Source organism: Mustela nigripes, chromosome 1 (assembly GCF_022355385.1).
Source record: "Mustela nigripes isolate SB6536 chromosome 1, MUSNIG.SB6536, whole genome shotgun sequence".
Taxonomy (NCBI): Eukaryota; Metazoa; Chordata; class Mammalia; order Carnivora; family Mustelidae; genus Mustela; species Mustela nigripes.
This window is the reverse complement of record NC_081557.1, coordinates 237,002,080-237,027,179: the sequence shown is the minus strand read 5'-3', so window position 1 is coordinate 237,027,179 and position 25,100 is coordinate 237,002,080. Positions and strand designations below refer to the sequence as shown.

The window sequence follows — 25,100 nt, the reverse complement described above, 5'->3', positions numbered from 1 at the left end:
AGGGTTAAAGCCTCTGCCTTCAGCTCAGGTCATGATCCCAGGGTCCTGGGATCGAGCTCCACATTGGGCTCTCTGCTTGGCGGGGAGCCTGCTTTCCTTCCTCTCCCTCTGCCTGCCTCTCTGCCTACTTGTGATCTCTGTCAAATAAATAAATAAAATCTTAAAAAAAAATTGCACGCAGGAGAAAGGGAAAAAGGGAGATGCAAAAGAGACTCCTTTTCCTAACTCAAGTTGCTGATTCCCATCCTTGTGCTTTGATGCTAGTGAATTGTCCAGAAGTCTGTTTAATGTACAACAACAGATCCCTCCTACAAGACCCTCCTAGAATGGTATGTTATAAGGCATGACAGAGTGAGAGACTCCCGAAGCTAGAGTGTGTCCTATAAAAAAATCACGCTAGGCCTCTATGCTCTAACCCCTATTCTATATCCATGCATTTTGTACCTGGTGCTTCGCAGAACAACAGCAACAATTGTGCAAAACACAGTTAAGACATTTTTATTCTTCATTCAACAGAATTTACAAACCCCATTACATGAGAGACAAAGAGATGGCAATTTGACGATGCAAATCTCTGATTTTGGTATAAGGAGAGAATACAAGAATGATCCACTCTGGGTGATGAAATTTAGTAAGCTGCCACCTTCAATGCCATCATATCCCTCCTAGGATAAGAATCACTGGCCAAAACCCATTTCGCTACAGTTTTCCTTTCTCAAATGAAGAGGATGGGAAAAAAGATTAGGAGAGGGAAACTCATCCAAAAACAATTTCTATAACAGAACAAACAGAAGTGTATTATATTTTTGAGAAGTTTTTTGTTTTTGGCTCCAAGCCCAGCGTGGAGTCAATGCAGGGCTCAAACTCATGACCTTGTTCAAAACCTGAGATCAGGAGTCAGATGCTCAATTGACTGAGCCAGGCATGAACCCTGGTTGTGTGTGTGTGTGTGTGTGTGTGTGTGTGTTTTAATGAGGCCTATCCATCATTAAATTCTAAGTGATTTTGTTGGTATGTAGAAAGAGAGCAAGCCCAATTTTATTTTTCCTCTCAAAATCTAAAAGGAATTAATAAGAGACAACAGGCTACAGCTACGGAATGACTGTGTTTTCCATTTCCTGCGAGTGGATTGGACCAGCCTTGGATGGTGGCCACTCCTGATAGGCACTGGTACACATCTGCCAGTACCAATAATGCCAACCATTTGTGGTGATGCATCTACTGGAACTCAAAGTTTATTTGATGAATTCAGCCCCATTTTGCCCGAGACCATTCTACTGTCTGCCACTGCATTTAGGGAGACTGGTTATCTGGAGTGCCATTTCAAAATAAACCACCACTACCTATTATTTATAACAGGGAAAGGAAAGAAAGGAATGAGGGCCTAGGACACAAGTCACCTTCACTTAATTCCACTCCCCCTCTCACCCACACGAATACACACACAGTGCACACCTTTTATATTCTAGACTTCTCTTTTCTGAAATTCCCTTTGAGAGCTGTTTGCCGCTCTCTGATTTCTCTGCCTCTTTTTTTCGGTAAGGCCCATAGAGGAGTTGGTTCAATGGCACCGCTGGCTTGGTTTGGTTCATCCGCACTTTCCTTGCAGCAAAGTCATCTTTCTCAAGATCGGGCTGCCGACGTGCCACTTCCTCTTCTGACTCTGAATCTTTGCCACGTTGGTGGGTCAGGAAAGGGTTTTCTTTGCGAAGGATAATGTCATGAACAGCTTCTTTCTCATTACTTAATGGCTTGTGACTGATGGAGCAAAATTAAATAGAACTCTCCATGTGATCAGACCAAACGCTTTTATAAATCCCCATCTCCAGACACACAACTGTGTTGTTAGTGGAAGGTCTTCTCAATATCATTAGTCTAGATGACATCCGTTCGCTCTTTTAGTCCAGAGTTGTAGCGTAGTTAGGGTGGGTTTTAAAACCTTGGTTTTAGCCAGCAAGTAGCAATGCTAAAAAGTCATTTAATGGACAGGACCCCATCAGCACAGCAATGCAGGATCCTAAATGGCTCTGAGAGGGACAATCCGAACTCTTGTCATGATTGGGAAGAGTAGAAAGCTTTTGGTTGTTCTTTTTCCTTTAGCACATTAGCAATGTACCCAGCAGGTCCCCAGTTTGTTTCTGAGTGGTAGGGCAACAATTTGAGCCACCAAGAAACTGATCTGGGGGAAAGCTTATGTGTGCAGCTGTGTGACAGCAAACCTAGACTACGTTCCCAGTTGCAAAGTGTGAGGAAGATCTTTCTGCAGAGCTGAGCTCACCTGAAGCATTTGGAAGAGTTTATGACTAGAAACAGGATGGACCCGGGGCATAAATGCTTCTCTTGTCCTGCACCCTCCCATAAGCAGCTCTGTCTCCTTCTAGTAAATTCTTCTACCCCAATGACTGTCCACCTCTCAGCTCTTCTTCGTCATATGCTAGATGTCAAGTCAATTGTGGTAAAACAGCCAAAGTGGCTAAAAAATTACTACTTTGGGCTATTCCCATTTTCAAAGAGATGTTGAAGACCTCAAACTTTTAAATTCCTGAATGTGGTTTAACGGTGGACTATAGAACTTTCCACTCAGTTTTGTTTTTTTGTTTTCGTTGGAGGCACGTGGGATAGGAATAGGGTCGAACTGTGTGCGTCTGGAATTCCCACAAAGTCCTCTCCCCCTGCTCATAGGCTCAGCCTTGCTTCTAGGTCATTATTATTCTGAGTAATAATAAAATGTTAAAACTTTAAAAAAATCATTTATTATCTTCTCATTTCAAAAAGATCAGTAAATAAATATCTGGACTCCTAATGCTTACCTACTTTGTATCCAATCTCTAAGAGGGAGTCCAGAGTAAATTCTTCATCCTCAAAGGACAACTCATCTCAGAAATGAGAAGGAGGAATTAGCTAGGAGTAAAATGAACACTGAGACTATGAACCCTGATCAAGCAGGCTGCCTGTTCTCCGCTGCTCTGCTCCGTGCCGCTCCAGAAGGCACTATGTCTTAAGATGATAGCAGGACCTTACTCTGATTTTTTGGAAAATCAAATCATCTCTAATCATGAGCAGCAAATTCCTTCTTTTCACTGCTGCCACTGTCCTCACTAAAAATTTAAAACACCGAATTTGGAAGTGGTTGGCAGTACTTTGCTCCCCGAATAAATTTATTTCTTAAAATACAAAATCTTGCCCTGACTCCCAGTGTCCCCGCCTGTCCCCTCTTGGACAGTGGTCATGCTCCTTCCTTGCTCCTTAGCCAATGCATCTGGCAAGTACCAACTGGTGTTGGTTGACTAGGGCCATAAAGAATGGCCAATGGAAGTCACAGGCCATTGAGTTCATGTCTTCAGAAAGGCATTATTTAAAAAGCACAATGTTGATGACAAAGAAAGTGGCTAACTTACTGAGGCTGCATGATTGCCTAGACTTCCTTCTAAGTGTTAGTTCATTTAAACCTAACACTAACCCTGCAATGTGAGTGTTATTAGCATCACTATTTTAAGAGAGTAGAAACTAGGTTCTAGGTTCAGAAATCTGCCCAAGGTCAAAATGCCACTGCTTAAGTTAAAATTCAAACCCAGGTTGTCTGGCTCCAGAGGTTCTGTTTGTAACCACTATACTGGGTGTTGAAACAAAAGACCTGGCCAGGAATGGTACTGAAAGCAGAACATGGTATAAAAAATAAGGCATTATCATGACTATGGGAGTAGGAGAAAGACAAGTATTTTGCTTACTAAATAAAGAGATCTGTGAGTTGTGCTTAGACTGGAGTTGTGATTTGCACTGCTGGTCACAGGCAGCCACATTTTGCTAGGATTAATGATAGCAGAATGCTAACTCATCACACCTCACAGTGCTCGCACAGCAATTTACAGTTTACAAAGTGCTCTCAAACTCATTATCTCATCTCAGCTGATCTGACTCCAAGTTCAGGGGGCAGTGGACCCCTAGTTTGAACCTCTTACATTCAAAAGCAGCACTCTTTTCATTTTTTTGGCCTGGGGTCATGGGTTACCATCTCCCCCCTCCCCCCAATTCAGGCAGACTTCTTTAGAATAAAACATATGCATTTATGCAAATGGCCATGCCAATTTGTGATGCCAATTTGAGCAGGGAGAATCTGGTGTTCTCTGGATCACAGGAGCCCAAGCCCGGCTAGAGATTCCCTGGGGTGCTTCTTTTTAGGCTAAATGCCCAGCATAGCAGCACTTGTTTCAAGTGATCTCAATTTAGATGTGTGGACTTTAAAAAAAAAAAAAAAAGGGGGTGGTAAAGAAAGCTTTCTGTATCCCTGGCCACGGAAAGCCACGCCCTGCCCACTTGAAAAGAAAAACGGCCGCAATGACTGATTTTCGGCTACTTGCTTGAATCCTGTGATTTCAGAGTTTCCAGGCAGACTCTGGGGTTTGGGGGAGATAATAACACAAAATCTGAACTCATACTTTTGGCCTCGCAGTAATGCATACTGTGTATAAAGAAAGATATGTAGGGTTGTGTTCACAGGTGTCTAGTTACTGAAATTCTTCAGTGGCCTTTTATAAATGTGTTTTTCTTTTTCCCTGAGGGACCTTAAGGGCAGTCTGTTGTAAATCTTCAGTATATCCTACTCGGGTTTTCAGCAATTATGACTCTGAGCACCTGGTATATTTCAGATACGCTAACCACCGCAACGACGCTGTGAGATAGGAATTCTCACGTCTACTGAGTAAAGGAGAACACTGAGGCTTCTAGTTCCAGTTCGGGGGCAGACTCAGGTTCCCTGGCTTGATATTCATAGGGGAGGTTTGACGCTTTGATTTTTTTTCAAGCCCTTCACAGGTGAGTCACTTTGGGACGGAGGGGCTGCTCGGCAGGGCACAGCTCACTGCTCAGAAGGAATACAGTTCAGTGCGAGACGAGAAATGCCCAGCCTTGCCTCCAGCCTCGTAACCGTGTCCGGCTTCATCTCAAACAAGTGAAGCTATCTTGGTAGGCCAGGTTATGGGCTTGAAGTAGGTGAGGGCGGAGGGGAAGAAAAAGCTCTTGGTTCAAACTGAATGAGATAGTGATTGAACTGAAGGAAGAACCAGCATTTTCCTTCACCCCTTTTCCCCTGGTACCACACGAGCAGCCAGCCTAGACTGGCGGCGAGGCTGTTCTACTGAAAGAAACTGGGCTCTCCTGGGAATGTCAGGGGCAATACCAGAAACTTCCCGGCTCACCCAGTGCCCACAGAGTGCGGCCACAGCTAGAGTCACAGAGGCCCTGCAAGGGATGTGTGTGTCTGCTCCTGATCCCCAGGGATCTGTTTAGCAACAACCAGGGACACAGACATCTGCTGAGTAGGAGTGTAGAGGACGTGTGTAGCACTTAACTGCATCAACTCTTTCCTCTAAAGATTTCAAAAATGTCTATTGTTCCTGGGAGGGTTTTTTTTTTCCCCTCTGTAATTAATTACTATGTGGTTGAGAAGATCCACAGACCAGCAGAAAAGACTGAGTGCTGAGACATATGAAAACAATTAGAAAAGAAGTACAATCACGTGAAGCCTATAATTCAGTTAAAAAAAAAAAGTTTACTTCTCCAATGGGAAACACCAAGTAAGACAACTCAAATCTCCATGGCATTTTAATTCAGGGGAAGTGAATCTTGGTTCCCATTTTATCCTCTTAAAAACAGAAATCTTAGCTTTTTTGGCAGAGTCTCATATTTTGGGGTAATTAAGCTAACTTAATCATCAGCTAAAATAGAAGCAAAAGGAGTTTATATACTTCTTACTTCAATGGTGACTCTAATGCATATTAAACTCCACACATTTATTAAGAAGCCCTACTTTCTGTCCCTTGATGCTAAGATACCTCCTAATATATGGTTTGACAGGAAGCTTGGGACTTCTGGGCTTTGAAAGTTAACACAAAAATAGAATGCCATGCACTCTTGCTCCTTTTTATATACAAGGAGGTGTTTGAGAATACTTGGGACAAAAACAACAAAGAAAACAGTCTATAGAAATAAAGCCTTGTTCTCTGTCTATGTACCTCCTCCTTGCCTATGACTTGATATTATTACCCTTCTCTTCAAACACAGATTTTTCCAGCTAAAATGGGCCACAAAATATATGCTGGGCCTCTTGCTGGGTTCAAAGATGTGGTAGTCAGAATCCATCTGGATGGCAAAGACAGAAGATGGCGGTTAAATGTTTCAAGAGACATCAGCATATTTACATATTTTATATTCTTATTTTCCAGATACCAAGAAGCCTTTTCATCTTTATGTGCTTCATTCCAGTTAAGCTACTTTCTGCCACATGAAAAGCAGGATAAACTTAGCATAACTCTCCACTCTGAGGAAGGCTGCAGAAAGTAAGTGACAGGGACACAGACAGGCAAGGCTAGTGACACAGGATGTGTAAACCCTGTAAGAGAGAGCTAGCAGCTGAACAGTCTGCCAACAAATGAATTCTGGGTGTTTGGACCAGCTGTGTCACATTGCTGTTGGGGACCTTGTCTGGAAATATGCACAATTTTCCTGAACCCAATTTTTAAGCCAGAAGATCTCAGGTGTGATGATATTAACAGACCTGGGAATTTCTGCTTAATGTAGCTGACTTGGATGAAACATGTAAACAATGGAGCCAGATAATAGGCAACATGGACAGGAGCAAAGAGTACCACATAAATATAATATTCATCCATCAGAATGACATTTGTAAACAACCATGATTCTAGGTTTGTGCACAGAAAGGGAACTATCATAAAAGATTGCAATATTTCATTACAAAATAAACCTCACAGTTACTGCCACAGCACACCCACAGAATTTCCAGTCTTGTCCAATCTCTTCTTTTCTCTCCATCACCATGATTCCTGCATGTGCTGACTTAGCTTAATGAGGCTCCCCACTCATCTCCTGTTGCTCTTTTGGATACTCTAAAGATGATACAGAGATTTCTTGAAAAATTGAAAATACATCTATCATATGATCTGGCAATCCCACTTCTGCTATTTATCCAAAACTATAGAAGTCAGGACCCATAAGAGATGGTAGCACTCCCGTGTTCATTGCCATACTATGCACAATAGCTAAGATGTAAAAACAATCTAAATGTCCATTGATGGATGAATGGAAGGAAATGTAACATTTACATATAATGGAATATCGGTCAGTCTTTTAAAAGAAGAAAACTCTGCACTATGTGATAATATAGATGAACCTTGAGGACGTTGTTCTACGTGAAATAAGCTAGTCACAGAAGGAAAAAGGCTGCATGATTCCTCTTACACGTCATATCTGAGAGTCAAATGCATAGCGTCAAAGAGTAGAATGGTGGTTGCCAGGGGCTGAGGGAGGAAGAAATGGGGAGTTCTAATCAGTGGCCATAAAGTTTCAGTTAGGCAGGATGAATAAATTCTAGAGATCTACTATACAACATCGTATCGAGAGTTAACAAAACTCTGGAACAATTCAAGATTTGTTCAGAGGGGAGATCTCATTCTAAGTGTTCTTATCACAATGAAATGAAAATTTTTTAAATGGGATAAGGTAGTACAGGATATGGAAGAAGAAACCCAAACGGCCAATACACATATTATAATATTCAAACAGATTGGTAATTATAGAAAAATCAATTTTTAAAAATGAGATTCATTTTAACCAAGTGGAGTAGTAATTTTTGAAAATGATAAGCAGAAAAAAAAATAAGGATCATGGTGTCTTTGGTAAATTTTAGTTTAAAGATTTCTCAGACATGCCACAAATGAAGGCATATGTCAAGGATATTAAGATTAAAAATTTTTTTTAAAAATTCATACTTTTACCTATATTACCTACTCCCACTGGGCCCTAGATTTGAAGACAGAAGGGAAGTTTGAAAAATGATATATGGTAAGGGGATAATATTCATTTTTGTATTCTTAGCATCGAGCCTGTTCTCTGATACAAGTAATGCTAAAATGATGTTGAAAAAATATGTGTCTGATAAGGTCTTTGTACCAAAATTATATAGAATATCTGAATTTGATTTTGTTTTTTATGATCTACATTACTCTCCATTATCTCAGAAAACCAGAGATCTGCTTGGAACACAAGCACAACTTTATGATAGAGTTTTCTAGAAGCACATATATGTTTAGGATAGATACACTTATCTGTGAGATACCACAGACAGGGAAGAGCTATTCCCTTGGTTGTTTTTTGTTTTTAATCAATACAAAGCTACTCTAGGATTAAATCCATATAAGTCAAGGCTGAACATCCCGTTTAAGAACTAGACCGTATAGCACTAACCACATTTGGAATTGTACAGAGAAATGGGAAATGTTCTGTTAAATGTGTGGGAGGCAGATGTGGTACTGTGGTCAGGACATTTGGATCTGGCCACCTGGTGGTAACTAGTCTCTCAGACCAGCAAGTCACTTACTCTCACTGATCCTCAGTTTATCTTCTTGAAAATGGGTATGTCACCTACCTCTTCCAATTAAATGGAACAGCAGATGGCAAAGAAATTTCAATGGTATGAACTGTTATGAATTTTGATTTGTCAGATAAATTTTGGTCTCATTATGATTTGTTAGGATCTTTGTGGTTATTATGCAAGAAAAATTAACCAGCTTCTCAAAACACTCCCTGAACTTGTAGAACTGTAGATTTCTGTGACCTGGACTGCTGAAGATTTCCATCACACATGTAATACGAAATCATCCAGATGGATGCTGGTGTCTTTGTTACAATCAAGAGAAGGAATTACTCCATTCTTTGTTTTTTGAGTCAACGTGCTTTAGGAAAGGAGTCAAGTTAAGTGCAATCTTACCACTCCCTTGGGACAAAGTAAGTGGGTTTTTGTAAGCCAACCACTCTGCTTTCTTTTTTTCATTTTATTTGATTTTATTTCTTTTCAGTGTTCTAGAATTCATTGTTCATGCACTCCACCCAGTGCTTCATGCCCAACCACTCTTTCCTAAGAGAGCGCTCCCCATTTCAAAGGAACTATTTTCCAATGATGTGTCAAGTAAGGTAAGAGCCATTTAGGAGTAGCATGAAAATTAATAAGCCGCAAACAATTGAAAAATAAAATGTTATTGCTAGGTAAATCCCGCAGCCTACAAATGACTAACTACTAATCCTAACGGTCTAATCAAGCAGCAAGAAGCTCACTCTTTGGTTCCATTTAAAATAACCAAGTTCTTGGCGGAGACATGCCCCCGGGGGCAAAGACTCACAGCTACTTCTATTTGCTTGAGGAGGGGTAAGAGAGCTGCAGAGGGGAAAGCAGGAAGTGGGAAACAGGATGGAAACTCCAACAAGCCAGACGGACTCCAAAACCCAGGCATACACAAAGGCAGCCAGGCCAGCCTTCGGCCTGCAGAGCTAACCTGGAAAAGCGCTGTGCCGCGGACATGACCTTGATTCCAGCTTGTTCTAGCCTTCTGCGCTTTTGGATTTCAACAGCATCTTTTCCTTCAGACTTGGGAGTGGGGGCGCCCACAGCCCCCTCTGGAGAAGGCTGTTCCTGACCACTGCCCGTGGGTAATTCTAACCCACCATCAGAAGGCTTCCCACCAGGATCCACTGGGCCGACTGGGTCCTCTTCGCAAGGAGACCCCACTTCACTTCCCTCTTCCTCTATTGCTTCAGGATAGCTAGTGAGTTGGACAAGACGGTTTACCAAACTAAAAGCCTGGGCCAGGGAGCAAGCCACATGTCATCTCCTGGTCATTCTGATACTACTTTTCACTTAAAAAAAAAAAAAGTTATAGTATGCAGTACGATCCTGGTCATGTGAAGAAAGTCAAATGCTGCCATTAATTTGTTAATAAATACAATGCATTATAATCTCAACAGTAGGAGCTCTTTCAAAGCTGATGTTGGAAGGCAAAAGCCTTTTCTGCTGGAAATATAAAAGGCATGATTTATTGAATCATCAAAACTTTTAATAAAGTGTCTATTCGATGAAATTCATAGATAATAAAGGTAGGTGATTAGAAATAAGCATGCAGTGATCGGAGTGGTTTTGCTCAAAGGGTTAGACTACATGGTAAGTTTCTTTTACTGACTCCAAGGTTCTTGAAGGCAGGGACTCTATTTACTACTGGGTCCCCGGTGTCTAAAAGACAGCGCCTAGCATGTAGTAGGTGTTGAATAAAAACCTGCTGACTGAATGAATGCATAAATATAAAGACATAATCAGAGCTTAGGGGAAATCCCTCCTTGCTTCTCCAAAGAGACGAGCAGCTTAATGTATCTTTCATTTACTAGGAGTTTCTCTCCATGTGATTCTGAAGCACGTCTCAGGCAGCCCATCCATACTTGAGCTTGTATCTAAATAATCATGTTATTTAGTTGTCTCGCAGAAAGATACGGCTTTCTGCACCAAATGTAATGGGAGCGGGAGTCAGGCTGTCTCCTCAGAAAGACATGGATGACAGATCTGCTCTCCCTGTCCTCTCACTAGAACCAGTTTCAAAAACGTGCTCATTTGACAAGGATCTGTTGAGTACCTACTGTGTGGCAGGCACCACTCTAGATGCCTTCACGAAGCTTAGATTCCATCATCACAGTCTCTCTCCAAAGAACCATCCTGCCTCCCGCCATTTGCAATCTTATGTCAAAAGTTCTAGAATGGTTATCTGAGCTCAATGGTGTGCCAAAGAACCAGCCTACCTCCCGCCATTTGCAATCTTACATCAAAAGTTCTGGAATGGTTATCCAAGCTCAATGGTGTGAGGGTGTTCTCATCCTTTTACTGCTAGTGCTCAAGCCAGGACTGGGGGCAGCCTAGCTCAGGCCTTACCTGAAGGGCCTCTCCCCACCGAGGGGGGAGGTGGCAGTATTCCAGCTCTTCCGATTTTCCTCTCGCTCTGCTTTCTTCTTCCTCAGAGGAGCGGGGACGTAGGCCGTCTGATTGCTTTTGTTCGGGAGGTACTGGTTAAAAGGCACTGCTGATTTCGGCTCACCATGGGAAGTCCGCCTTGCAGACATGTCATCCTTCTTCACATCTGGCAGCTTCCGGTGGGGCAAGTCGGGTTCAGAGTCACTTCCTCTCCCTGAGGAAGAGAGGATGGGTGCTGAGAACGTGTGCGGGGCTCACAGAAAAGTTCCTGATGGCCAGTCAGGATGTATTAGGGATGTGGTAGATCTGTGGGTTCTGAGATCCCTTCCTTAAATGATTCACTTAACATATCTTAAATTAGTCTATTCTGGGAAAAGCTCTGAGCTCAAATCAGGGGGAAAAAATCCAGTTGAAAAAACAGAGGTAAGCCTAATTGTATCTGAGAATTATGACTCATAACACATTTGCAGCAGAACGAGAGGCTACTAAGATTCTTCGAATCTTGAAAGAAAAGACATAAATCAACCGATGGAGTTTTTACTGAGCACCTGTCGTGGCGTGTCTTACACTGTGCTAGATATTCACAAATAAGAATTATAAAGGATTCTGTTTTATAAAGGAAATGTCATAAGATGACATTTTGTCTTGGAGGTACCTTTTTTTTTTTTTAAAGATTTTATTTATTTATTCGACAGAGATCACAAGTAGGCAGCAGGTGTTGGTGGGGGGGGGTGGAGGTGAGTAGGCTCCCTGCTGAGCAGAGAGCCCAATGTGGGACTTAATGCCAGACCCTGAGATCATGACCTGAGCCAAAGGCAGAGGCTTAACCCACTGAGCCACCCAGGTGCCCCTTGGAGGTACCTTTAGCCAGTCTATGAAACACCTGAAGAATGTCAGTTATTTTCAAGGAGCCAAGACAGATAAGAAGAATAGGAATTCAGAAAAGTGGCAGATTGAGATCATACCAAGGGTTTGCCTTTCAGGAGGTGGTTTGATTTAAATAAGTGAGTATTCCTTTACATCAGAGCTCTTCCTAGTACCCATAGCTGGAAGCCATCTTTTCTTCTCATGAACCCCAAGGCCCAGTCTATTCTTGTTTTGGGGCACGCTACCCTTTTGATCTTGTATTATTTATAGCATTGATCACAGCGTCTTCACACCCAGTGGGCGTCCTCAAATCATCCAATGAATAAATGAATTGGTTTGACTTCAAGAGCATTTCAGGCAACGCAAAAGAATTGAATGTTGCCCAACCAGTTTGGGGGGGCAAGAGCCCCAATAATTATATTGTATCCCTGTTTCCTGTGTCTCATCTCACTTGACTGGTAAGACCTACGAGAGTGAAGCCGTCATTAAAACAAGCACTACCATTACAGAAGCTGCCACGGGAGAGTTGGTTGGAAACTCTTAATTAAGGAGAGCGATCTGTCCCTAGCAAGCTGTGGGCTCTGAGGCCGGTTCTATCACTCTTGCCCATTTCTTCTGTAAAAATTGGAATGAAATGATCTGCCCTGGAGATCAAATGATTTAATGGCTTTTAAAAGACTTTACTAGTTCAAAGCATTGACCATAAACAAGTTGCTCATTGTTGTGGAGGAAATATGCAGTTATGAATTATTCATGGCACTTGCATTTAGCCTCCCTTCTGAAGTTTTGACCATTTCGGTGCTTGTTGGTTTTTGATTCCTGGCTTAGCACCTTCCCACTCCGAGTCTTGCGTCAAGGGTATCCATCTGTCTCAGTGTCCCAGTGAAATGTTTAGAGGCCCCTGTGAGATGCTTTATAAACAAACGCTAACACTACCTTCCCTTGCCAGACTCTCAGGTTTGTTTCCTGGTTTGATATTATCCCCATTTTACAGAGGCGGAAACCGAAACTCAGAGAGGCAGAATGACTGATATGCAGTAGGTCAGGACTTCCGATTTCCATTCTCCAGACCCCGGCCCAAAGCTCCTTCCTGTGTGAGGCGCTTCTCTTGGAGAAATGTCCAAGAGACATTTCTTAAAGCATCCTGACTAGGGGAAGCAGTATACTTTCTCAAATAAACGAATGAAAGAAAAGGATTCTTCCACTAACTGTGAGGGCTTAGTAAAGATTCAAGTGTTGTCTCCATTTTCTGATGCCTAAAATCCTATCATCTTTGAACCTTCTCTGTGTACAGTATCTAAAGACATATCATCTGTAATTATCTTAGTGAAAGTCTCAAAATAGGCTGTTTAACACATACACAGATCACCCTCTTCCTTCCCACAGTGACTCTTTGATAAATACCTTCAAGAGACAGTTCAAGAAAAGTTACTTTGCAGATGCCCGAGGTGAAGAGACTCAGTTGAAAGAAGAAAGTTTTCTGGACTTAGAAGCCAGGTTATAATTTTGGTTCCGTCCTACTAGCTGGGTAGCTCTGCAAAATTTAAGCCCTCCGTATCTCAGAGTCCTCACTGGACACGTGGAGACAATACCACAGCCCTCACAGGTCATTGTGAGGATTTAAGGGGATGGCGCAAAGCACTTAGAAGCAGCCGGTATGCCACACCCTTGGTAAACACTGGGAATCTTCTCGAAGGCCAGAACTTCAAAGACTTGGACCTCTTCCCGAAAACACAGATATATACTACAGTGGCTTCGCTATTGATGCCCAAAGTAAGGAAATGACAATACAGCACATGACGATGATGACATTACTTTATCAAAGTCTGAGCCTACCATTTCAGGGACTACACTTTTCTCTCCCTTCTAGGAACTAGGAGGGAGCTTTGTTTTATTCCCCATATTTTGGCCATCTACACCCCTAGCCCTTGGCTTTCTCAACTTCCTCTAACACTTCAATTTCTCTCATTCCTTCTTTCTCTCCTTCAACTCATTTTTTCTATAAAAGAATATCCATTTAACAAAATGTATCATATTTCTAAACTGCGTTCTGAATTTTACAAGCATCGGAGTCAAAGGGTTTTTATTTCCTCTTCAGGGAAGTCTATTAAGTGACTTCAGGAGGACACTAGGAGACGTGTGGGGAGAACCGGCACCTGTGTAGCAAGACGGGTTGGCGGAATCACACAGCATCCTGACCAGGTCATTCTCAGGTGCAACCCGTAGAATCGTGGCACCTCTTAGGAGTGTGGCTCTTGGCTGTCCCCACTGAACGGGTCAGTGGGCCTCGATAATATTAAAATATTGGCCCAATATGTAACTGGAGAATTTTATGCTAAGATTTTCCCTAGTTGATTGTGAGTCCTTAGGAAATAAATTTTTAAGACTTAAAAAAAAAAAAAGTTCTTCTGAATTTGAAAGTGGCAACCTTATGGATTAACATCATTAAAAATATACCACAAATTCTAATAAAATACAACATCTATTTGAATAAAATTATACTACTATTAAGGCAGATTTTTAAAAGTGTGTGTGTGTACGTGTGTGTGTGTATGTGTGTTAAATCTCATTAGGTCTTGATTCATTTTCAAGATCATAAGCCTGTAGGTATTAGGCTGCTTGGTAAAATGGACACTGTTCTGTGAGGCTTGATTTTCCATTATTCTTTACATGGAAAAATATTTATAAAAAGACTCTAGCTTATCAACCTTAATTGGTGCAAATGAAACTGTGCCTCAGCACATATTAGTACAATATTAGTAATTACCATCTCAAATCCCTTCAAGATGTCGCTCATTATAAACTCTAAATCCTCGAAGCTGTGACAGAATATAGGATCTATGTTACCACTTACAAAACCAAGAGGAAGAAAATAATATTTTTTTTTAAAAAAGCAATCAAAATAATATGAAATGGTCAGGTTCAGACAGGTTTTGTGAAAGGAAATCTACCTTTCGGTTATATTAGAGCTCATTTAGGTCATGTACTTGGTATTGTAACTTCTAATACTGTGGGTGGTACTTAAAATGGCATAGAAAATCTTAGAAATGTTTTTCAAGCAGCTCACAATGCACCATGGAATTCTTTTGGAGTCACATACTATGTGGCCCTGAGGCTAATCTATTTGTTGGGAAGCTGAAGTACTGAACAAAAAAGCATTAGTTAGGTCACTCCAGAATCTAAAAAATTTACTCGGTAAACAGAAGCTGTGGGCAAATTAGGTTTAAGAGTTTAAGTTTTGGACTCACACTTCTTTAGGCTAACATTGTTCTACTACTTAATGACAGCAATATTTGTCACTTAGGAACTTGAGGACAATTACTTAACCTCTGCACGGTTCATCTGTAAAATACAGATAAAGAATGTCTCACAGCCCAGGGTGGGGGTCGGGGGACTATGTACCTCTTTCATGCTCTGGACTAAGGACTAAGTGAGATGCTAGGTGTCAAGTAATTAATTCAGGACCTAGGCACATAAATACTCAAGTATTTTAGATAGAGTTTTACAGCTGAAAGGGATCTTTCAGCCATATAAGGGAATTTTCATCTCAGAGATAAGCTGTAAGTGTCTAGAAGTATTAGCATCAATCAAGCAATGCATTAAAAAAATAGAAACAAATAAAATATACCCCAGCAGCTTTAGTGCCTTCCTGCAAGTTTATATATGCAGAACCAAGCCATTTTCCCTTCCTAAAAGTACAAAGCTACAAGCTAAGTGACATAAACAGCTGGAAAATACATATTAAATTTACATCAGGTTGCATGACCACAGATTTTTAAAGAAAAAATGATCATTCCTTACAGGTGACAAAATCCACAGGATTTAACTCAAACCCAGACTCAGAACAAACAGGCAGTCTGGGTTGTGTACCTTGGGGGGCCACCCGCACAGCTCCAGGCAACGGTCAGGTATCAGAAGCATCGCACAGATTGCCAAAACCTGGCCAATTCAAGCTTCCCGTGGTCCAGCACCTTCCTAAGTGTGTCTAGTGCATTTCCAGCTTGCTGTAAATTGCTTCATTTTCACTTCTGCCCTGTGGTACTCACATGCTTCCCTTCCTCATACCCAGAGCATATAAACCTTCAGCACACTTTATGAGCTAACGGCCAGCGGCATCTTGATTCACTGAGACCAAGGGGGGGATGAGGTAACGTATTTTCCAAGGAAAGAGAGGCTCACTGAGGCAATACTCAAACTGCTGGTGCAGCCAAGCCAAATTCTAAGGACCACGAGAAATAATAATAAAAACACTGCTCTCCTCCCAGTTTAGAGTTACCAGGTCCCAGCAAGGTGGATATGGAGCCCGCCTTCTGTCCACGGGGGTGGATGTTCCAATCTAAGATGGGCAGTGCACGACATCTGCAACCTACCATCGCTGCTTCCCCTGAGGACTACATCTGGTGAAGGGGTCTGCCGGGAACGGGAGCCGAAGGAATCCAGGCTGTCGAAGGAGTCATCTCTGCCGTGGCGAGGGGGAGACAGGGAGTCGCTGCGCTCAGAATCCCAGCAGTCTATGTAGCCACTGTCTCGGATACTACGTTTAGGACTCTCAATGTCGTCGGTCTCCTGTCCAGAAATAAAACGAGAAGGATTACAGAGACACTTGAGCAACAGATGGAGAGCCTACGATACGAGGAAAACTGGGCTCTCGGGTGGACTTCAAAAGATCCCGCGTGTGGTGTCGGTATGGAAAAAAATTATGGCACAGATTATCATCTACAAGCCAGCATTTCATCCTTCTGCCCTTCCTGCTGCCACTTTCCCGAACAGAAGATCATGCACATTTCAAAAGATATTAAATAAATAAAAATAAAAATCCAAGTAACTCCCAGCCTACTGTTTAAAAAAAAAGAAAAAAAATAGAAGGAACGAAGAATAAAAAAGCTCATTAAGTTTGGAGTCACAAGAGTACAGTGACCGACAAAACCCAAACTAAACCCCAAAAACCTTAACCTTGACCTGTCTTTCGGAATCCATAGCCGCATGCCTGCTCTGGGACCCGGCCCCTGGTTTTCGGCCGCACAACTGCTCTTGGTTAGGCTAGCTGGCCAGTGCACACAGCATGTGTTTTTGCTGTGGAATCAGCTCTGTAAAGCCTGGAGCAGCACGCGTCCGTCTCCTGCTACCTTGGAGGGAAATTCTTGCTCTGAAAGGGAGCTGTCTTTCCGAGGCAGAAAGTTAAAAAAAAAAAAAAAAAAAAGGCAATGAAAAATATGCAAAATGCTTTTCCTGATGCCTCAGAAGAATCCAGGCATGCTCTCGCTCTCGGCCAGCTCTTGGCGCTGGGGGAGCTGGAAGCACTCGCGGCTGACCCACATGTTCGGAGCACGGAGAACAATGACTGTCTTTGACAGCCTGTGATTATAAATTCTTTCCAGCGCAAGCAGCACATACTAAAACACTGAAACCCCAGCAGCAGAAAGGTCAGTCAAAGCCATCCTCACCCTCCTATTATAATACAACCCTTGTTCCCGCCAGTGTCGTAGCATTCATTACAATTGTCCGGGCTGGTGAAAACAAAAATAACTCCGGTCACTCAAAGATAAACCTCAATTTAATCTCCTCCAGACTGTCGCTTAAAAGCCGGGCTGCGGAGGATGCCGGCAGAGGGGCACGCTCTCGTCGGCAAAGACTGGAATGTCACCCCCCGGACGTCCTGGGACACTCTGGAAGGTCCCCTCCGCATTCCCGGTAGAGAGGAAAAATAAACAGATATTCTCTCCCTGGTAGCAATTTTGGAAACTGCTTGAACTGAATGATATGCCCACTGGAGCCTGTGCTGGTTTTCTCCATTCTCCCCAGTGTCCCTGACACACTCTCCCCACAGGAGGCATTTGGAGGGGTTGGGGTGGCTGTAATTTGCAAGGAACATGGTGCGGAAGTGGGGGGGTTGCCTGGAGAGAAGGGAGTGGGAGACAGGAGAGCGGGTCGGAGAGGAGCAGTCTGCAGCCTCCACCAGAGGCCCTGATGAGGGCCCCGGAAGATGAGGTTGTCAGACGGCCTGGGTGAGTGCAGCCTTCTAGACCCTCCATTGCAAGGCAGAAATTCCAGTTATGGAAATTAAGGTTGTTTACTTTTAGGTTAAAAGTCAACTGGGACATGAACAAAAAGCCAGGCCTGAGTAGCTGCAAAAGGAAGAACTCACTAAGTAACTGAAAGGTATACATTTGAATTAGATATGGTTTTGTGTTTAATTTCTTTGGAAATGCAAGCTATAATCGTGGGTTACTTATTCACCAAGAATAGGCCAAATGGCTAAAAAACATGAAGGTCACTCTTGTCGAATACTTACTATGTGTCTAGGGCTACACTGGGTACTTTTTGCACAGGTATTTAATCCTCACAACCCTACCACGGTGTGGTTACCATCATCCTCCTTTTTCAGAAGAGGAAAATAAGAATCAGAGAGGCTAAGTAACTTGACTGAGGTCACACAGGAAGCAGCAAAACTGTGATTCTAACACAGGATTCCATCTCCAAATCCCGAAGGGTAAAACCTGCCAATGTTTGGTCATCTTTGGCGTGGTCACAGTCACCATTGCCAGCATCACCTCTTCCAACTACAGGACATTCACTGCCTCCTTGTTCTGTGAACGATGCTAACCTGCGTCATGCCCCTTTCCTCAATGCTGTTTATGCCTACTTGACCAAGCTATAAATACTGCAAAACAGAGGCAGCTTAGGGCAGGTTAGAAGCTTAGGGCAGGTCTTAGAAGCACTCCTGACTGGGTTTAAGTCTTGTCTCCTCCTCCCATCATCTGTAAGACCTAAGGCAAGTTATTTCAGTCTTCTTGCCTGATTTCAGTTTTCTCATCTGTTCAATGGAGCTAATAACACCACCCATCTTGCAGGACTGCTGGGAGGGTTAACCATGTTAACATACAGAGAGCATTCAAAAGAATGCCCAATGCAGAAGAGCTCAAAAAGTGTTTGCTATGGTGGGGTGCCTGGGTGGCTCAGCGGGTAAAGCCTCTGCCTTTGGCTCAGGTCATGATCTCAGAATCCTGGGATCAAGCCCCACGTTGGGCTCTCTGCTCAATGGGGAGCCTGCTTCCCCGCCTCTCTCTCTGCCTGCCTCTCTGCCTACTTGCGATCTCTCTCAGTCAAATAAATAAAATTTTTAGAAAAAAAAAGTGTTAGCTGTGGGCTATAACTATTTCCATGTATTTGTTTGGATATGTAAATGTCAACACGTATCACACAGATTTTACGAATGTAGTTAAGGACACAAACTATATATGCACTGATCCTTTTCTATCTCCCTCTCCATTTGTGCCCCATAACTAGATGCCCTGGGCCTGGGTTCCCATCAGGGAGGGCAGATCCTCAGAGCGAGGCCACTGGTTATGTCTAGAAATGACACAGTGTTAGGAGCTGCTTGGCTCAACGTGAAAGACTGGATTTTCAAGAAAATAATAATAATCAGAAATGCTCCTCCAGCGGCCCAAATGTCTTCCCCACCCGTACTACAAACCCACAAGAGAACAGACAGAAAGAAAAAGTCAACATGTCTTTTGGAGCTTCAGCTGCTTTCTCACAGCTTGTTATGGGAAAGAAAAACAGAAAAGCCATTCTGCTCACGACTGTGTAGAAAGCCAAGAGTAAAACCGCGGATCAAGCAAGAGCTGGAAGCCGAAAGACATGGCTAGTTTGAAAAGCGAAAAACAGGCCACCCGTGGTCCCCCTTGGCCAATCCGGTCCCTTAGAACCTCAGGTTTCTGAGGCAAGAAGCTGGTTCTTCAGCCAGAAGTAAAGACGGGGACATCAGCCAGACGGGCAATTTGACCGGGTTCCCTCAAGTCACCCAAAGTTAAGATTTTGGGGGAAGAACAAAAGCTATAAACCAGCACAAAGGCTAGTGTGGTCTAAATTCTCCTTTGGTGGGGTCTAGTTATGTCATCGATGCTTTTTATCCAGGATCCCAGGAGCATTTCACCTTCTACAGGGAGCACTTTAGGGATAGGAGACAAGACCCAAATCTGTCCAGTGTGCTAACTGCTCGCTGTTGTAGTAAACGTGTGTTCATGAATGTGGTGAGAACTAGCAACATCTATGGTGCTTTTGGATTGTTTCACTCATCTGTCCCTTTCTTACCCCTCTTTGTCAGAGATAATGAGAACCAGCGAAGGTTGCTGGGTGACTTACAGTATCTGAGAAACTCCACCGGCTTCTGTGTTACCGCTCAACATTTTCTGCTTCCTGTGTGATTTATAAAGTGGCTAAATCCTATTCTGGAGTGTTTTAGGGTTCTGTTTTTCCAGTCTGATGACCTATCTGCACCTGCCACACTCTGGTTGGGGAAGGTATTCACTGCTCAGATATTTACCGAGCACCTTCTATGTGTCCGAGACGGTCCTAATGCTGGGGACACAACATTCTGCAAAACCAATAAATACCCTGTCCTCAAGGGCCTTGTGTTCTAGCAGGAAAGACAAAAGATAAACAGAAAAACTGATAAATGAATACAAAGTTGGGTGGTAAGTATTATGAAAAACTAAGGCAGGTTAAAGGAAGAGAAGCTGACGTTGGTTGTTGTTTTAGGCAGAGATCTGTCCTTGCCCATCTCAACCCCCCCCCCTCTACCCCGCTGTTCTAGCTAATACCCCTCACCTCCTGAAACGGTAATGTATAGGCCAATCATGGTACCCATTACCCCTGGTCGCAAAGACTGGTTTGGGACGAGGACCCACACTGGGCTAGAGTACACCCCTAGGAATTTTACAGCTGGGCCTAGAAGGAAGAATGCTCTTCCTTTCTGGGCAAGGAGCTAGAATCAGGTAATCCTAGAGATGCTGTTGGCAGCTGATGCGAGGCAATCTCAAGGAGAGGTAGGAAGAGCTGAGGAAGAGACATAAAATGGAAGAACCTAGACTGCTCATTTTCTAGCTCTAGTCCTCGAGATTCTAAGGCCTCCGTAGTCCCCATGATTCTTCCTTCAGTCTCAATGTTCTCACAGTTATGCCCCTTTGTTTCACTTTAGTGTCCCCTCTGCTGGAAGACCTGCTCTGACATATCCAGGCTTACTGAAAAGCCACTGTCACTTTGCTTTCAGAGATCTTTTTTTGGCATATAGCAACAACAACCTGCTATGAATACCCATTATTTGCCAGACGCTTATGCTAAGGGCTCTACACATGTTTCAAGCTGAAGATTTTTAAATTATTTCTTAAAGATTTAATTTATTTATTTTTGAGAGAGAGAGAAAAGGTATGAGCACGGGGGAGAGGGAGAGGGAGAGGGAGTAGTAGTCTCCCCACTGAGCAGGGAGCCCTATGTAGGGCTCGGTCCCAGGACCTTGAGACTATGACCTGAGCCAAAGGCAAATGCTTAACTGACTGAGCCACCCAGGCACCCCTACAAGTGGATCATTTTTTTTTTACATACATTTCTCTCACTAGAAAAATGAATATAAAATATTTCTGGCTAGTTTCCTTCGTGAAAGAAAAGATTTACATTCCGAATTTGTTACAGCCTGTATCTGTGCCGAAGCAATTCTAGTTATCTCCGCAATATCTGCTCCCCATTTCTTCCCCAGTGAAAACACCCAAGTTTTTAGCTGAAATACAGTCTACCTTTCCCAAGTCTTTCCTTGCGGGTAGGTAGGGATGGGTAACCAAGTTTAGGTCAATAGGATGTGAGCAGAGGAGTAATGTATGACTCAGCACACACGTGTTTAAAGGGAGGGCAGAGGTCCTTCTCATCCTGCCTCTCTCCTGGCTCAGCTGTGGATATGACAGGTAAAGCTGGTACAGCCATGGTGGGAGTTGAGAACCCAAGGACAGAGGATGTTGGAGTCAAAGGACAGAAGGACCCTGGGTCCCTGATGATCTCCTGCCCACTGCTCGTGTTCAGACCTCTTTTATGTGAGTTCAAAATAAAATTCATCTTATTTAAGCCACATTTAGAGTTTTCTGTCTGTCCCAGTCAAACCCAACTTTAATGGATAAAATGAGATAATATCTATTCCAGATAAACTAGTATCTCCAGGCATTGGATCTCTCTATCTGTGAAGTTCAGGTCAAGGACTCTCTACTTGATTCAGAGCCCTGGGAGTACGACAGCTGGCCATCCAGTGAAGCCAGCTGTGTTCGGTGATACGGAGTACTCGCTCTTGTCCTGTGAGATTGTACTACGTTCCTTAAAGAAAGGGAACAGCTGTTAGCAACGACTGGTCATTTCAAGGCAGCTGATGTAACAAGGATTAGCTCAGTATGGTCTCAACAGAAGGGGAGCTGAAGGAACCACAGCCGCTCAGAGTACAGAGGAGCTGGGCCAGTGGTGCGAGGGACTGTCCATGACGGGAATGAAAGAGGTTCCAAGGGGATCTAGCAAAGAAAGGGACTGTAAGGAAGGGCTTTTAAGACGAAGCATGAGAGACTGTGGACGCTGAGAAACAAACTGTGGGTATGGGAAGGGAGGAGGTGGGGGGCTGGGTGAGTGGGTATTAAGGAGGGCACATAGCGCATGGAGCTCTGGGTGTGGTGCAGAAACAATGAATCTTGGAACCCTGGAAAAATTAAAAAAAAAAATCAATAAGAACTAATAAATGAATAAATAAATAAATAAAATATATATATATTTTTTTTTTAAAAGGAGGGGTGCCTGGATGGCTCAGTGGGTTAAGCCTCTGTCTTCGGCTCAGGTCATGATCCCAGGGTCCTGGGATCGAGCCCCACATTGGGCTCTCTGCTCAGCAGGGAGCCTGCCTCCTCCTCTCGCTCTGCCTGCCTCTATGCCTACTTGTGATCTCTCTCTGTCTCTATCAAATAAATAAATAAAATCTTTAAAAATAAAAAAATAAATAAATACTTAAAAAAAAAAAAAGGAACACACAGGCAGGGACACATGATACATCCCACTGTATCATAAGAGTAAGAGTAAGGTAGGGGTTTGTTTCTTTGACAAACTCCTACCTTACTCTTTCCCATAACCAAATAAACAAATAAAGCTTTAAATACTCTAAAAAATATTTTCTGAATCTCCAGGTCACCCGAATACAATAGCTGTAAAGTGCACATCTCCAGAGAGAATGCCTCTAATTCATCTCTAATTCGTCAGCGCCTGTCCAGGGTGGATGGCCAGACAAGAACTTGGCAGACATGACCTCACCCACACCAGGGCCCTGACGGGTAAGCAAAATGACCTTTAGGACAAATGCAGAGCAAGTCTTCATTTTTGTATAATACTGTATTGTTTAATTCGGGCTTTATTTGCCCAAGAAAACAAGTGCAGAGCTCTCTGGCATACAAAGCCACATACTGATGGATTACATTTGCTCTTTTGTAATTAAAGTCGGAGAGAACTCAGACCTTCCATTCTCTGAAGGCTATGAAAGTTCAGGTGGGCCTGGGACACTCAAGGCAGAGACCGCATTGGTAAGAGGAATCCTTTCCTTGAGGGCAGGAAGTCTCCGGTCTGTGCAGTTTCACCACACTGAACTGTAAGGATCTTAAAAAGGAGCAAATTGTGGGGCACCTGGATGGCTAAGTCGGTTAAGCATCTGCCTTTGGCTCTTGATCCTGGGGTCCTGGGATCGAGTCCCACATGGGGGGGGTGTCTCTGCTCCACGGGGAGTCTGCTTCTCCCTGTGAACTCCCCCACCTCCCATGCCCTACTCCCTCCACACCTCCTCTCCAGCTCATGCTTATACTATCTCTCTTTCTCTCTCTGAGATAAAGAAATAAAATCTTAAAAAAAAAAAAAGGAAGTGAATGTGTTGATTTCCCATCCTTTGTTAATGTCTTGGGATAAAGAAAAGTCAAGTTACCTTTCTCATCTGAGCCAGCAAGCCTTCGAACTCCTTCAGGTTCAGCGTCGTGCCGCTATAGGACGCAGAGCCATTTGCTGCTTTTCCCAGCCAATAAATGGTAACTAATACCTGCAAAACAAAACCAGGCACTAGAGCAGGAGAATTTTCCCTCAAGAATGACTTTTAAACTAAGGAATCAACAGTGCACCACTAAGAGCAAAGCAGAAAGGAGAGAATGTGCAACACTGATTTACAAAACCCAGCAACCATGAGGTACCCCTTCAATGTAAAATCATTTTAATAAGAATCCAATGCTCTATCAGTCAACACACACATGATTCAGTAGTTAAAATAAAGCTCCACTTTTAGGAAAAGTTTGGTTGTAAGAAAATGATCTCTAAGACAGCAAGAAGGGAAAGTAAATTCTCCAAATTCATTTTTCTGTAATAAAGTTTGCAAAAATTTTCAGAAACTCTGGCTCTTTACTTAGATGAGCATGAAATAGATTGTCAGTTCCTTCCAAAAGAAGTGCTGTTAAAGGCTTGCAATTCCTACTTGTGGGCACAGAAATGCTAAGTCAAACTATCCTGCTAAGTCCATCAGCAAAACCTCAAAGCAGAGATCCAGGTTAATTAGTGATTCATAGCACAAGAACACCACCATGTATCTAATTGAAATCAGAAGAAACAATGTAATCCAAAGTACGATCTTTAGCCACCTAACTTTGGGGGAGAGTCAGATTCCCACTCCTCAGAGATGGGAAATTTTCAGCTTGGACAAAATTATTGCCAATTAGATAACCTTGGATGCTTACAAATGTCCATGAACGTTCAACAGTCTGAAGCTACAGTCCTTGGGTCATTTTTTTTTCTGTCTTTCCAAAAATTTGTGCACAAAACCAAATGCTCTTTACAGTGATTATTCCATGAAGCCCAGAAGGCTGAAGGTGAGCTCCTTAAAAGCTGAATTCTTTGGATCTGAAGCTTACGGAAAAGCTATTATTTTATTTTCACATTTGGTCTTATTGCTTCAATCAGGAGGGAAGTGCTTGTTGTACTTGCCTTCCACGTGCTAGATCACGAAAGATATGTGTACATGGTTCCAGGTGGGAACACACCCAAAATATGGTTATGGGTATCAATGCTACGATGTGATTCGGTTTTCTACCTCTGTGGGAAAATCGCACTTCAGGAATCCTTCAAGACTTCCAGAAAGTCTTTTTAACATTGCTCGCTTACAAATAAATTTCCAGAGAAGAGACAATTCCAGATGGCAGGACGCTAACTAGGACCGTGAAATAACTAATGTGTGCTAAGAGTGCGAGGCCATTTTGGAAGGTGTAACAGGAACAACATAGAACTGTGTTGTGTTTTAGATTATGGGTTTTCTGATTTAAGACTGCATGATGAAAAATGGCATATATCCCTAGTTGTACAGAGGGAGGAAAGGAAGACAAGAATGTATTTGTCAATCAAATGTAACAGCAACCTGAAAATTTAAAAAAGGAGAGGTCGGTTGCAGTCAATTTTAAATTTTATATATAGGAGGTCATTTTTTTACATTCCTTAATTTAAACTTAAAATAAAAAGATAACTACTTGTTCTTTGAAAATAAGATCCAACTCCAAAAAGTTGATTTTGGGGAAGTGCTCATAAAAACAAAACATTTAATAAGGAAAAAAAA

The 25,100-nt window shown here is 42.8% G+C and overlaps 1 protein-coding gene across 20 annotated transcripts in view; it reads right to left on the bottom strand.

Moving 5' to 3' along the window:
• Positions 1-25,100, bottom strand: part of LIMCH1 (LIM and calponin homology domains 1) — a 327,804-nt gene that overhangs the window by 70,408 nt on the left and 232,296 nt on the right. For 12 of the 20 annotated variants that reach the window (XM_059383076.1, XM_059383068.1, XM_059383114.1 and 9 more), the window contains exons 6-8: positions 23,436-23,546; positions 16,039-16,234; positions 10,763-11,015 (exon numbers count right to left, since the gene is read on the bottom strand). In XM_059383076.1, the coding sequence (XP_059239059.1) occupies positions 10,763-11,015; positions 16,039-16,234; positions 23,436-23,546 (560 nt within the window). Of the gene's footprint in view, positions 1-1,455; positions 1,759-9,344; positions 9,612-10,762; positions 11,016-16,038; positions 16,235-16,621; positions 16,818-23,435; positions 23,547-25,100 lie in introns of those variants that run through there. The other 8 variants (XM_059383197.1, XM_059383166.1, XM_059383176.1 and 5 more) reach the window with 3 other exon arrangements.